The following is a 13,689-nucleotide window of genomic DNA, read 5'->3' on the forward strand; positions in this document are numbered from 1 at the left end:
GAGCTAGTAGAGGAAGAATGCACGGGGACAGTACAGCAGGAGGGGGATGCTGAGAAAGCTCGTTGGGGCTTACAAGAAAGACTTCTCACAGTCGTGTTGGAAGGGAGCTTTGAGGCCATCCAATCTAATGCAGAAATCCCCCTCCCACAGCATGCCTGCTGGGTGACCCTCCCACTCCAAAGGCCCCCAAACCTGCCATGCATGAGAATTAATGGGGGTATCTTTGCAGAGAAATCCCCAGGCCTCCCCCAGGAGAATCTGCTTCAGGAGGGTAGGGGTAGGGCCTGGCAGATGATAGCTATACCATTTGAGAAGCTCTTTGTAGAGATCGTAAAATCCAGAAGGCTGGGACTGGGTCTGTTTTCTGCAGTGCTGTGTCTCCAGCAGTTGGCACAGTGCCCCCTGCAGAGTAGGGTCTCGGTGAATACCTGCTGGATGAGGGCGGAGTCACACAGCCTCTTCCAGAACCATGCCAGTGTTCAGAAGCTGCTCCCTAGAAAGGCAGCTCGTTTCCATCTTGGTGAACTCTAACGGAACTCTTACGGTCTTGCTTCTAAGAAGTAAGATCTATCTTCCTCCAGTCTTCACTCGTTCAGCCTAATTCTACCTTCTGGAATGACACAGATTCTAATTCCTCTTAGAAGGGATTATCCCTCAGCTATCGAGGTCAGCAAGGATGGGGTCTTTATCTCTAAATGAAATCGAGGTTGCCCGAACAATGAATCGAGCTTCATCAAGCACCCCCAAGGCAACCAAATGGTTGACGAAAGGACCTTTTTAACCAGACCACATGAGTTCCAACTCAAGGCCATGCAGTATGAACCTGAGACACAGAAACCTGCTCGAGGGTCTCAGTGGAGCCCCATGAAATAGATAACCTTTACCATTTTCCAGAGGAGGAAACTGGGGAACTAAGAATTTACCCAGGATTACCATTCCAGTGCAGGAGAGCTAGAATTTAAACCAGGTGAGAATTATATTCACGTTCCAGGAAAGAAGAGGCGGCCAAGTTGGAGAAGCTTCTGCGTAGAGAACACGGCCAGCATGAAGTCAGCGGTAGAGCCCCAGCATTGGGTGGTGTGCCCCTAAAACCCCTCGCTCCCCTTCTCTGGGCTGCACCTGTAAGAGCAGGTGGTCCCAGAGTGTGTATTCAGACCTTCGCTGTGCCTATGAATTTCTGTGATCTGTGAGTGCATTTAGGCAGAGCTAAATGGAGGATATAGGATCTGTGAAACATGCAGGTTCAGAAAGAGTCCTTTTCAGCCCATTCAGGTTGTTTAAATACCCTTTCGTGTGGCATCTTCTAAGGGATTGCTTTATTCCGCACCCACTGGCTGGGGGCATCCGGGGCAGGTGCGCAGCAGTTTTTAAAAGATGTTTAGTAAACGGTAATGTGTTCCTATATGTTTTCCTTATTATTAGTCATCCTGCACCCAGACATGCCCTGAATGGTACTATTAAAGGCTTTCTTATTTTAAAATAGCTTCTTAGAATAAATATGAGGTTGGGAAGTCGTCATTGCTTTCTCTGCTGATACTCTGGACAGCCCCTGGTTATAACATTTTAATATTCCCCTGCTGGTATGAGCAGAGCTGGTTTGATAGGCAGCAGTGATTGGTGGACTCTCTGTGTGCATCCAGGAGCTTTCCTGGGGGTGAGGATAAGGAGACCGCCCTGGGAGCATCTGTGATCAGTTAGAACTACCTGTCCCTGGTGTTTACCTGGAGAGGTTAACCTGTAAGCATCCCCTTCAGTCCCCTTCAGATAGTTTACTAGTTCCAGATGAGCCGGGATGGTTGATGATAGATAGTACTTACTTTTCATCCATCCATCCACACTCTGCTGGGGCCTGGGAGCATTAAGCTTTTTAATCAAGGAAGCAAAATGATCAAATTGGCACTTTGAAAATATTTCTGTGTAGGCAGAATGGAATGACAAGGCTCCCCTGAGGGAAAGGTGATCAAGTGTGATCTGCCAAGTAATCTAGGAAGGAGATGGATTGAGGTGGTGATAGAACAGGGGAGGGGATGGGTGAGAAATAGCGGATAACATCTTTGGGATTCAGCAAAGATGTGAAGAGCACGGATTTAAGAGTGGAAGCTCTGGAGAGTCATCTGAGCTGGGATGGAGATTGGGGGATTGACTTCCTGTCGGTGGTATTTGAGGCCACTGGAGTAGATCCTGTCATCCAGGGAGAAACTGTAGAAGAAGACGGAAAGGGGGCTGAGGACGCGAGTTGGGGAGCGCCAGCATCAAAGGGGAGGTCTTCTAGTGTCACAGAAGCTGGTGGCTTCAGAAGGGCCCAGAAAAAAATAAATATTGGGGAAAAAAAAGAAAAAAAGGCCCAGTGGTGTTGGGGTGACGGCCAGCAGGACGGAGTGGGGGCGGTGGGGCCAGATTCACAGAGGCCAGTCTATGCAGCTAGTGTCAGCACTCGCTGGGACGTCTCAGACACCACGCACAGTGACCGTCACTACAGGGGGGAAGGGCAACGCCTTAGGTGAGCACCTATCAGGACCTAGGTGCTTGACCTATGTCTCGTGTGATCTGCACATCCGTTCTTGGAGGCGGGAGGTAGATGCTATTCTTGCCATTTTACAGTAAAAAAAGAAAAGTGAGGCTCAGAAAAAGTCAGACCTTGGCCAAGCCCTACGGAGCTAGGGCTAGAACTCTCTTCAGCCTGGGTTGCAATCCCTTTGCCTTTCTGATTTATCATGCTGCTTCCCTCCCAGCCTGCCCTGTCGGTGCCCCTCGTGCCCCATGGAAGCATCACCACCCCCTGCTCCTGGGGCCTCACCTCCTGGACTGAGCCCTGCCTGGAGCCCCGAAGCTGCGGAAGGAGGGAGCGAGGGGATGTTCCCAGCCTGGAGCCATCCGTCTGCTGGCTGGTGGCACTGACATCAGGTCCCCAGCAGAATAGCAAGCTTGTTCGCTCTTGTCTGGCTGTTAGTGGTGATGTATGAATAAGCAAAGAAGACAGCTTCATTTTCATAAGTTAACTTGTGCCTGGAGTAAGGAAGACGGGGAACAGCACACTTAATCATAACCACAGGGCCGCACAGAAAACAATGACAAAGCCTTTTCTGTTAGTCCCGTGTTTTATTATAATAACTCCTAAGAAGATGCGACGGTGCGGGGTGCTGAGGGAGGCCTCACACCAGCAGCCTGTGTCCTCCCCCGCTCCCCCCCCCTGCAAAGAGGAGTCCCCTGACACTTGACCTCTTAATGGGATGGCAGGCCTTTTGGGCTCACATCGTCCAGGCTAAAGCTTTAGACGTTGACCTCTGGGGACCAGATGCTGCCTGGCTGATGAGCTGGGATTGGCAGAGCTGGAAAGGATGACTGTCACCAGGGAGCGGCGAGGCCTCTGCCGAGAAGGGTGATGTGGGGAAGCCTGGGAGTGTGGAGGGCTGTGTGGACCGGGCAGGTGGAGCCCGTCGTGCAGCCGGCAACCCCGGGGAGGCGCCCAGCCCGCGTCCTCCACCATCCCCCACAGAATCAATGATCCCCTGCCCTCCGTTCCTCCTGCTTATCAGTGTTTCTGCTGCCACAAGTACCATGCTGCTTCATAATTGTTTATCTGCCTCCTCTTCTAGCTGCCTCTAGGGTAACGACCGTGTTTAATTTGTCTTTGATTCCTTAGTCTGTTGTGTGGTCTCTAATACAGCAAACCCTCAGCCAATACGAAACTAAAGCAATGTCTAGGCAGAATAAGGCCCGGGTCAGCTAAGGAAGGAGCAGGGGAGATGGCTGAAGCCACCAGGTGGGACAGAGAGGGACCAGGGAATCCTGGGTGTAAGAGTAAGAGCAAAAGAGCAAATACCTACTCAACATTTTACTGGTTTTCCAGGCATTGTTAGTGGTAACATTTGGAGAAGTAAAAAACACAACATCAACTTGTGCCTCAAGAGAAAATAAAATTCTAAGGTATATCCTATGAATTAACTTCCCTTTATAAGTGAAGGAAGTAACAGCACCGAGAGGTTAGGTAACTCGTTTGAGGTCACACAGCTCATGAGTGGAGGAGCCAGGATTTGAACCTGGGCAGTCTGGCTCTGGCATTCCTTTTCTTCACCACTTCTCTGTCCTCAAGAAGCATAATGCTGGGGCGCCTGGGTGGCTCAGTTGGTTAGGCGACTGCCTTCAGCTCAGGTCATGGTCCCGGAGTCCTGGGATCGAGTCACGCATCGGGCTCCCACCTCAGCGGGGAGCCTGCTTCTCCCTCTGACCCTCTCCCCTCTCATGCTGTTTCTCTCTCTCTCTCTCTCTCTCTCTCTCTCAAATAAATAAATAAATAAATAAATAAAAGAAGCATAATGCTGGAGGCTGCACTGAATTGTGCTGGTCTATGGGCAAGATTTAGATGCCATAAGAGCTTATTTTGTGCTAGGAACCCCACAAGCGAGGCTCACCCCCGACTAAAGCACGGACAGAGCTTCCAGACCTGGATCAATAATTCTCCGAGTTCAACATGCTTTCCAATTATCTGGTTCTTTTGTGATGCACATGACTAGACCCAATGGCTGGAATTCTGTTTGGCGCGCCAGGGGCTGGAAGGTATCGAGTGCTATATAAGTGATAGCTGTTTTTAACTAGCATCATCCAGACTCACCTGGAAGTTTCGGAAAGAGCATTTTGCTCTCCCCTCGTTCACCAAGATCGACACCTCCTCCCACTCAGCTCTGTCTGGCAAGTCTGGCATCTTCCTCACCCTTATGGGAAACTGCAGAGGTGGGGTGACAGTGCCCAGACACACCGGTAGGCCCACTGCTCTGCTGAAGGCTTGAACTCAAGGTCTAGGTCTCCAGAGGAGGAGTGAGATGCACGGTGAACCTCAAGTCATGTTCTCCAAATTCCCCTGCTCTCAATTTGCACCTGGGCTGCATTGCTCACGATGGTTGCAAACAACTCTTCTACACACGCCAGCCCTCTTTAAAGTTTAAAAAAGAAAAAAAAAATCCTTCATTAGCAACAGGATAGCGATAATTTTAATATCCATTGGTTGAGAAAATGCAAAATAATAAACAGCTCCTAAGCCTTTGTTTTGCTTTTTTTAGACAGATCCATTAGCTGCTCTGTTGATGATTAAAATGGTAGCTGGGTTTTGCAAGTGGGCTTGTGAAGACCCTGACCCGTTGGGTGCGTCAGGGGCTGGAATGTATCGAGTGCTATGTGAGAGCTGTTTTTAACTAGCATCATCCAGGCTCTCCTGGAAGCTTTGGAAAGAGAGCAAACCCACCTATGAGTGTTTCTTTGGACATCATCTAGCACAACAGTTAGGTCCTTCTAGAACTTTATCGAACAGTGGTCAGGGTTTTGGCATGATGAATATCTACACTGAGTCCTTTAACTTGCAACAGTAAGGTGACATTTTGCTCTCACCTTTTTTTTACCCTGAAATTGGTTCAGTATCTGGGAATGTGGGGTTCATATGCTCTATTAATTCTCTCATGCCTCAACACTTCTAAATAAGAATTCTGAGAGAATGTGTGGGTCTTGGCGAATGAGGGGAAGGCAGAATGCTCTGCAGCTTTGAAAATGTGGGGATACTAATACACTAACATTACGGGGCTCCCAGTCAGGAGAGTTTTACTTAGCAGACATTTATCAGCATCCGTTAGTGTGTTGGACACTACTCAGCCCTTGCCCTTGGACTGTAGATATTTACACATGAGGTGTGGATGTGCCTGCATGTCACCCATCTGTCCTTGACAGGGCATAAGTCAAAAAGTGCTGGAAATGCTAGGTAGAGCTGTCTCCCATCTCATGGGCGAGCCAAGGGAAGGGTTCACACTCAGGGGTGTTCATAGCTGGCTTCAGGCTGAAGATGCGTTGGAAGGGATTCCAGGCAGGGGTTGGCCGAGGGTAAGAGCATTTCCCATCAAGCAAGAGCTGTATGAGCAGGAGCCAGAAGGGAGAACGCAAGCAACAAAACTGTACATTTTCATGTGGCAGGAATGAAGCGTGGCTACGTAGAGAAAGCTTCTGAGGAAGTAGATCGGGGCCAAACACAACGCATGGAATGACAGAGCACAGAATTTAGACTTAAAGGTAGCTGAAGATGACTTTACCTGAAACTCAGGTGGCCACCCTAAATTCAGTGAAAGAGCATTCCCCTTTTGTCATTTCTGAGCACATGACGCCCTTCATTATACTGAACCTGGGGTCATTGGTAACTGTGAACCAGCTGCCCCAAGGACTCTGCAGCCCCTCGGCCCCACCCCACCCTCCCAGCCTCCATGCGAGGTCATCACGTGAGCTCTCGAATGAGGTCCCAGCAACCAGACGCAGCACACAGCTTTCTCAGCGGAGGACAACCTGACTTTCAGATCTCAGCTTTCAGTTTTATATGAGCATCCCGAGCTTGTTGCGGGTGGAATTGATCAGCTCTTGCCCTTCCTGAATTGGTGATGAGTTTTTCTGAAGGATTCTACCAAGTTTTGGATGTGATAATATACAATGACAAAGTGGGTGGTAGTATTTTTCCCATGCCTCTAATTTATGTATTTGTGCTGGGGTGATGATTTAGATAGGAACTCGATAAAATGATCAAATAAATTACACCAAACCAACACACCATCATTCCAGGGGGCTGTCATCACACCAGGGAGGTTCTATATCACACAGTGTGGTGTACCAGGAGAACCACTTTGTTTTTCTTAACATGTTGCTGGGCTTTCGTTTGGTCAGAAAGGTCTGTATTTCTTAGATTGGCCGATAAAATAAAGATTTTAGCCCCAGAAGGCATCGGTTAGCTGTGGAAGACAGTGATTATGAGTCGTGGGACCCTTAGCAAGTTAAACTCTCCACGCCTCAGTTTCTTTGCCTATAACATGGGTTTTTAATTCCTGCCTCCAACACTTGTTGTAAAGGTAAGCAAGACTGCACTGAGACAGCGGAAGGAATCTGGGCATCAGACAAATGCTGAATTATGTGTCGGCTCCACCATAGTTGTGCATATCACGGTCCTGGTGAACCTCAGTTTCCTGGTCTATAAAATAGTTGATCGTAGGTCCAAGGGAATATCTGCTGCAAGTGGCGTGATAGGGTTGTCTCGTAGAGGGTAGAGGGATCTGATGCCCTGCTTGCTCCCCGTAGAAGGCCTGGAGTCCCAGGAATGGGATGCTCTAAGAACTGGAGAGGAGTGACCGACTCACCTAAGATGCTAAGTTACTAAGAGGCCTGGCTCACCTCTGCTCTTGGCCCTGGTGCACCAGACACCGGGCCAACATCAGAGTCGAGCGCTGGGCCAGAGAAGCAGTTGCTCCTCTAGAAAACACTCCCACGTTGACGGGATACCATGGCTTGTCGACTCAAGAGAAAGTGGATGTGAGAGGAAAAACACTGGGGGGTCTGCAGCCCAAAGGGGGCTCTTGTCTGTGCACTTCCATCTCCCACACCAAGGGCACGTCTTCCCTCTGATGGCAGCAGATGATCTCAGCGGATGCCCAGAAAGCCAGTGAACTAGCACACCGTGGGGAATATTGCAGCTGGAACCCTTCAGGTGTGCCAGTAAGCACAGAGGTGGTGCATGAGTTAAGGGATGGTTGGACCGATGGTTGGCTGGTTGATTTGGGATTCTGGCTTGATCACAGAGTAACTGGGTGACCTTGGACAAGTTAATTAGCTACTCTGGGCGCCCTCCAAATGGTGGGGCTGGCAAAGTGAGCGGTAAATACGTTAATACAAGCAAAGCACGCAGATCGGGGCCCGGCGCTTACTAATGAAAGCCACTGTTGTGATGATCCACCATGACTGGATCTCCTGTTCGGTTCTCACTGTTGCACGTGGCCTGGCTTCTTCTAAGACCTTTGCTTTCTCTGTACTTTACAGGTCAGCAGGTCCTGGGCTTGGTCGAGAACCAGAGTGACTGGTACCTGGGAAACCTGTGGAAAAATCACCGCCCTTGGCCTGCCCTCGGAAGGGGCTACAACACAGGTAAATCGTGAGGGTGGCGCGTGGCGGGCGTTTCGGAAGGTGATGTGAGGGCTCAGAGCTCCTTCTCTGAGGGAGGAGGCAGGCAAAGCACAGGAGGAGGCCACCTGGCTGCCTGAATGCTGCAGTGGACGGTACCTACGCAGTTGACCTTCCAGTCCTTTCTTAGAGCTGCAGCTGCAGGCACAGTACCTATCAGACCTTGGCTGTCTGTGGTAATATCACCAAAAAGCCCCTCTTCTGACTAACCTCCAGACCTAGATCCCATTGGGCTTTTTTAGGACTATGACCTGTAGGTTCCTTGGCTCTACTGATAGAGAGATCATTCTGTAGTGACAAAGAACCCCAGCGTGTCAGCTTCACAGCACGACAGAAGTTTATTTTCCTCACATTCCATGTCCGTGTGAGGCCTGCTGGATCTGTGCTCACCATAGGCATTCAGGATTCGTCTGGATTCATACTTCTTGTACAGGGAGTAAAGTAGCAGATATCCTATTGATTCTGAAAGTTTCTGGTCAGAAGTGACAGAATTTCTGCTAATTATCTCAGTGGCGAAAGCATCTCTGTTAATGGTATCATTCATTCATTCATTCATTCATTCATTCATTCATTCATTCTGTACTCAACAACTGTGTCTGGAGTAGCCGGGGTGTCCTAGACCCTGGGCCAGGTGGGCCACATACGGCCCATATACTCACAGAGTGTATCGATAAGGAACTAGAGCGGCCTCCCTCTCCTTAAGCTCAGGCCTGCCAATGTCTGTTTGTCGCCGTGCTTCTGGATCCTTCTGCCCTTCCCTCTTCATCCTCTTTGCCATTGCTTTGGCACCCTGTTCTCAAAGGACGCAGACGTGCGACCTCTGTCGGGACTAGAACTTGGAACTCAGGGAGCGGTAGGTTTGGTCAGGCCCAGAAGGACCAGGACCTGGCATCTGAGACCAGCTGCACTAGGGTGGGGTGGGTGTCTGGGGACGGTGCCACCCAGAGGGTCTTGGAGACTAAGGCCAGGCTGTAGGGGGAAGAGCCAAAAAGTCAACTCCGAGAGCTGAGGGTCAGACTCCAGAGAGGTCAGGTACAAATACAGGGGCCCCAGAGGCCAAAGGAAAACAGAAGACAGTCAAGCTTCCAGAGGTGAGAGTTCAGAGATGGGGTCATAGTGAGGTCAAAGCTGGAGGAGGACAAGGAAAGAAAGGTTCGGAGTCAATGTCCTGAGGAGCCATAGAGATGCCATTCAGGGAGCGCTGTGAAGGCCACCCTTTGAGATGGGGGCATTCCTTAGCTGACGTTTGCCAGAACATCCAGGCATGCCTCACTCTGTGTAATTTTTTCCCGTGACACCTTCCAGGCATCACAGCCCGGAAGGGTTGCAATGGAAGAATTTTCACCAGCAGCCTTTCCCACACCTCCTGGAGGCTACCCCCAGGGCCCCCAGGTGTACTGGGCACTAACCCCTGAGTTGCTGGATGGTGAGGAAGTCTGAGGAACCCCCCAGAGGAGCCAGGCCGCTCTGAGCAGCGGCTCTCCATTAGCTGGTTTAGAAGTATTTTGATAATGGCTAAGGCAGTGTCTCTGCATCTCCGCCGAGTATGCACTGGGTACTTTCTAGATGTTAATCTTATTTGATCCTCACACTAACCCACCAGGCAGGTGCTATTCTTATCTCTGCTTTGCACACCGGAAACTCATGCTGAGAGAGATTGAGGCTCTAGAGTCTGATCAGTAAGGAGGATGCCTTGTTAACGACTAACCTTCCTAGCTTGAACTAAGTGGCTTCAGGATCAAGAAACTGTCATAGAATCCCAGGCTCTGTCTTTGAAGCATCCGGAGAGGGGCCTAAGATTTGGCCCCCTAAGAAAGCCTCTAGGATGTTTCTGGAGCAGAAGGGTCTCCTCTGAAAGGTGGCACTCTGTTTCCCCTCCCAGCAAACCTTCCCAGGGGCTTTCTCAGTGCCTTTGAGGCTGGACCTTTAGGAACCCACTGTGGGGCCAATCAGATGTGTCTCCCCCCTGCCGCTGCCTCCCGTACTTTCCTTTGGTCAGCGAATTATCATGCCATGTTGATCTTTTGTCAAAGCCTGGATTCCCAACACATTCCTCCAGGCTTTTGTAAAGTTGGCGACCCCCATGTTTGTTGGGTGGGAGAAGGGAAATCTCAGGTAAACCGTGGTGTGTGTTGAGTCTCTGTCTTCCTCCCGGAATAATAGACAACGTCACATAGAGATATACTGCAGTGTCTCGAGGACACGGTCCTCGAGGGTCATGGTTATCTGTGAAAACCAAAACACACTGGTCATCAATCTGGGTTTGCAGGGAGAAGAAAAATGGGGCACATGGGGGATTTATTATGACAAAAATGACACGTCCCCTCCTGCCTCTCCCATTTGACTCAGCGTGAGGTCAGGAGACAGACAAGGATCCAGACCACCTCCAGCTTCTACTCGCGATGCCAAAGGCAGTGAGTTACTTCCCCGCTTGCTTGTCCTTAAAGTGCAGAGCAGATGAGGAAAGCCCTGAAAGAAATGATGTGTCCATTTAAATAAGCCAGTGACACCAAGTGATCATTATAAAAGGATTTATGCGAAATCAGAATGCATTGGCTTTCATGATGGGGATTTGTTATTTTAAGACTCAGAATTGTAGCACACATCAGTGCATGAGTCATACAGCTCTTAGATTCTCATGGAAATTGAGGACTCTGCGGGGAGGGAGCCCGCTTGCCCTATATCCCTGCACGGAGCAGGCCTCCGAAAGGGGTACCTCCAGCAAAGCCCCATGCTGAGCCTTCAGCTTGGTGTGGGCAAAAGGTGGCAGATCCACACTGGAATCACAATTCGGCCACTAAATGTCCACGGAGATCTGGCCAAGATGGTTCACCTCCTTGAGTGAACCTTAGTTCTCTCCCTTTTACAGTAGGATAATAGTGCCTGGGATGGGGGCATGGCCAAGGTAACTAAGTCAACAAGCTAGCTTTTACTGGCACAAAACAAGGGCACAGTACATCTCAGTCTCTGTCCTCTTGGGTTTTTCCTGCCACCTATCCTCTCAGGGAATGGAATCCATTCTCTGCTTTAAAAATGGTGGTTCTTTGAGGTTTGCTAAGGTCTTCAAAGCCCTCAGGTCAGAAAAAACAAAAGTAACCTTTTTTGCTTTTCCTTAAATATAATGCAGCCACTTAGCACTTTTTCTCCTCTTTCTCCCCTATCTGGAAAAGGTTGCCTTTTCATACTATTTTAGAAAAAGTGCTGATTTTACTTCATATATCAGCTTCCTGACTGTGTTTTACTTTAAAAATCCCCGGGGGGGGTGGGGAGGAAGCATAAGATGTTTAAGTTGAAAAATCTGCCTTCAAGAGGTAACTTTATCACTTTTTGGCTTTGTTCCTTTTGGACAGCTACTCCAGCTCTCTGAGCCTTGGGTTTCTCTCTGTGAATGGAGAATGATAAGCCCACCCCCACCCCCACCCCCACCCCCAGCCCTTTGTGAGGCTCCCCTCTGGTGGTGGAGCTCCAAGAGCCTGATAGACCAAAGTACATTAGGAAGGTAGTTGTAACGTGTTTATTTCTCTTCCTGACCACAGCCTGGCTGAGCAACTGTTTTCAAGTAATTTAGATTCAGCCCCATTGATCAAGTTCAGCTGCATCTACCAGGCATCGGAGCAGACCCTTTCCTATGCATTATCTTCATTAATTCCTAGAACTGTCTTGCACGGTAGACATTCTCCTGGAAATAGCCAGCCAGCTTCCTCCGTCCTCTTCTTGGTTTTCCTTCCCAGTCTGCGTAGCACAAAGCCCACAGGGCCTAAAAGATTAGAGAAGATCTGCTCACCATCTCCCACCCGCTCCCCTCCCTTCTTACGGGAGCTGTGCACAACTTAATTCCATCGTCACAGAACTGCTAGACCCTGGCAGCTGCAGATGACCAGGCGGCCCCCGGCTCAGGGCCCTCGCCATAAGCATTCAGAATTAAAGGGCACGTCCCACAGCCTCGCACAGAGATGGGTTCATCCCCAACCCCTCTGTCCATCCATCATCTAGGTGCCGGAAGCTGTCATTCACCCAGCATTCAGCTGTTTGCAGGACTTTTTTTTTTTTTTTTAGTAAGATTATGACAGGTTCATTAAAACTCAGCCCACTTTCAGTTCCTACGCTGATGGTGAAAAATCTTCAAAACAAACACCAGCAAAGAAGAGAAGGGGAAGGAAAGCTACAGGTAGCAGGTGACCAAAGATGATGGGGTAAGGGAAGGCAGGCCAGTAGAAAGGAGATGGCTGCCTTACAGAGAGGGGTGTTTGCGTACGATCCAAAAGGTTACTCAAGGACGAGATGCATCCTCCCCGAATTGAAGGACATTGCGTTAACCAGAGGATGTGCTTTAAGAAACTATTTAAAAATAAAATGTATCCCATTCCTTTCAGTCTCCAAAGTAGGCCAGAGACCAACAGATGGAGACCTGGCTCTCCAGGGAGGGAGGAAGAATTTCTCTAGGAATCCTTATCCACAGAACAATAAAATGGGGACATTCAAGGACTGACTCACCTCTGAGGCTGGAGGCAAGTGGAGAAGGAGAAGCTGGACGCCATGGTGATTCCATGGCAAGGATTCAAGAGGAGCCTACATTTGACCACTTGCCAAAGAACTGCTAAACATATAGCTCTCATGGGCTGACCAGAAGTGTGTGGGATGCAGGCTGACCCTTTGCTCTGCCCCTGACATCCAGCTTTCTGCAGCCCTAGGCGAGTCCCTCCATTTCCCAGAACCCTCCTTGTCTCTTGGCTCAAGAACCAAGAACTGTTTATGCTCTGAAGGAATATCATATTGGATGATTTCTCTCTGTAGTAATTGCATCCAGAGAAACTAGCTTTAGATGTAGTTCATTCATTCAGCACCTGCTACTGAATGCCTACATTCTGGGTAGAAAAAGATTTTTTTAAAAATGAGTGCTACCAAGAACCTTCCTTTAGGAAGATTGCAGTTTAGTGGAGAAGAGTTTGCATATCCACAAATGAACTTAGTGTGACTTGAGCCCCTGGAATGATCGAGATTCGGAGTTGAATGCCAACCTTGCAATAAACCCAGACCAGCATTTTCTGGACTGATTCCAGAAGGCATTGCAGGAGATGCTGATACATCTTTAGAAACTGTGGACAGATAAGGTTGAGAAATCTGTGCACTGTATCCATCTCTTAGAGATTCAAGTTGCATATTGGTGTATTAGAGATCCTGGAACATCCAAAAATAAAGGAAACTATTCAACCCAGTAGCACCTCCCACTCTCACTTGATCCTAGAGCTTGGAAATAAGTTTGAGGGAAAAAAAAAAAAAAAACTCCTACACTAATTCTGGGGACAGGGATTACCACTTTTTGAGCTCTGTATCCCAAGCTCGTGTCACAGAAGAGCTGAAATAGAGTTGGTAGAATAAGCCCAGAGAAAGATGCTTGGCATTCGAGGAATGGTTGACTCAGTAGAAACGTCTACTCTGTTTTGTGCGGTATTTTTGTCATCCATCTCTCTACCGTAAGGATGGAGACATGTTCTTACTGCACCTTCTAAGTCAACATCCTGTGTGTCATTGCATGTCCAAAGCCAGTCACCAGCCCTCCAAAACCTTCTTCCTATATGAGGGAATTGTGTGGGAGATGGCTTCCAGACCTTCCACCATCCTGATTGGCCATTTCTGGGTAGCCCTGGCTTCTCTCTGTGAGGGCGATACTCTGACCTGAAAGATACGCTCTGGATGTTATCAGACCATCAGAGG

General features: G+C 49.1%; 1 protein-coding gene across 5 annotated transcripts in view; it reads left to right on the forward strand.

Annotated features, from left to right (window-relative positions):
• Window positions 1-13,689, forward strand: part of LARGE1 (LARGE xylosyl- and glucuronyltransferase 1) — a 376,695-nt gene that overhangs the window by 257,650 nt on the left and 105,356 nt on the right. For all 5 annotated transcript variants that reach the window (XM_021687613.1, XM_044915822.1, XM_044915825.1 and 2 more), the window contains one exon: window positions 7,834-7,938. In XM_021687613.1, the coding sequence (XP_021543288.1) occupies window positions 7,834-7,938 (105 nt within the window). The remainder of the gene's footprint in view (window positions 1-7,833; window positions 7,939-13,689) is intronic.

This window comes from Neomonachus schauinslandi, chromosome 5 (assembly GCF_002201575.2).
Source record: "Neomonachus schauinslandi chromosome 5, ASM220157v2, whole genome shotgun sequence".
NCBI lineage: Eukaryota > Metazoa > Chordata > Mammalia > Carnivora > Phocidae > Neomonachus > Neomonachus schauinslandi.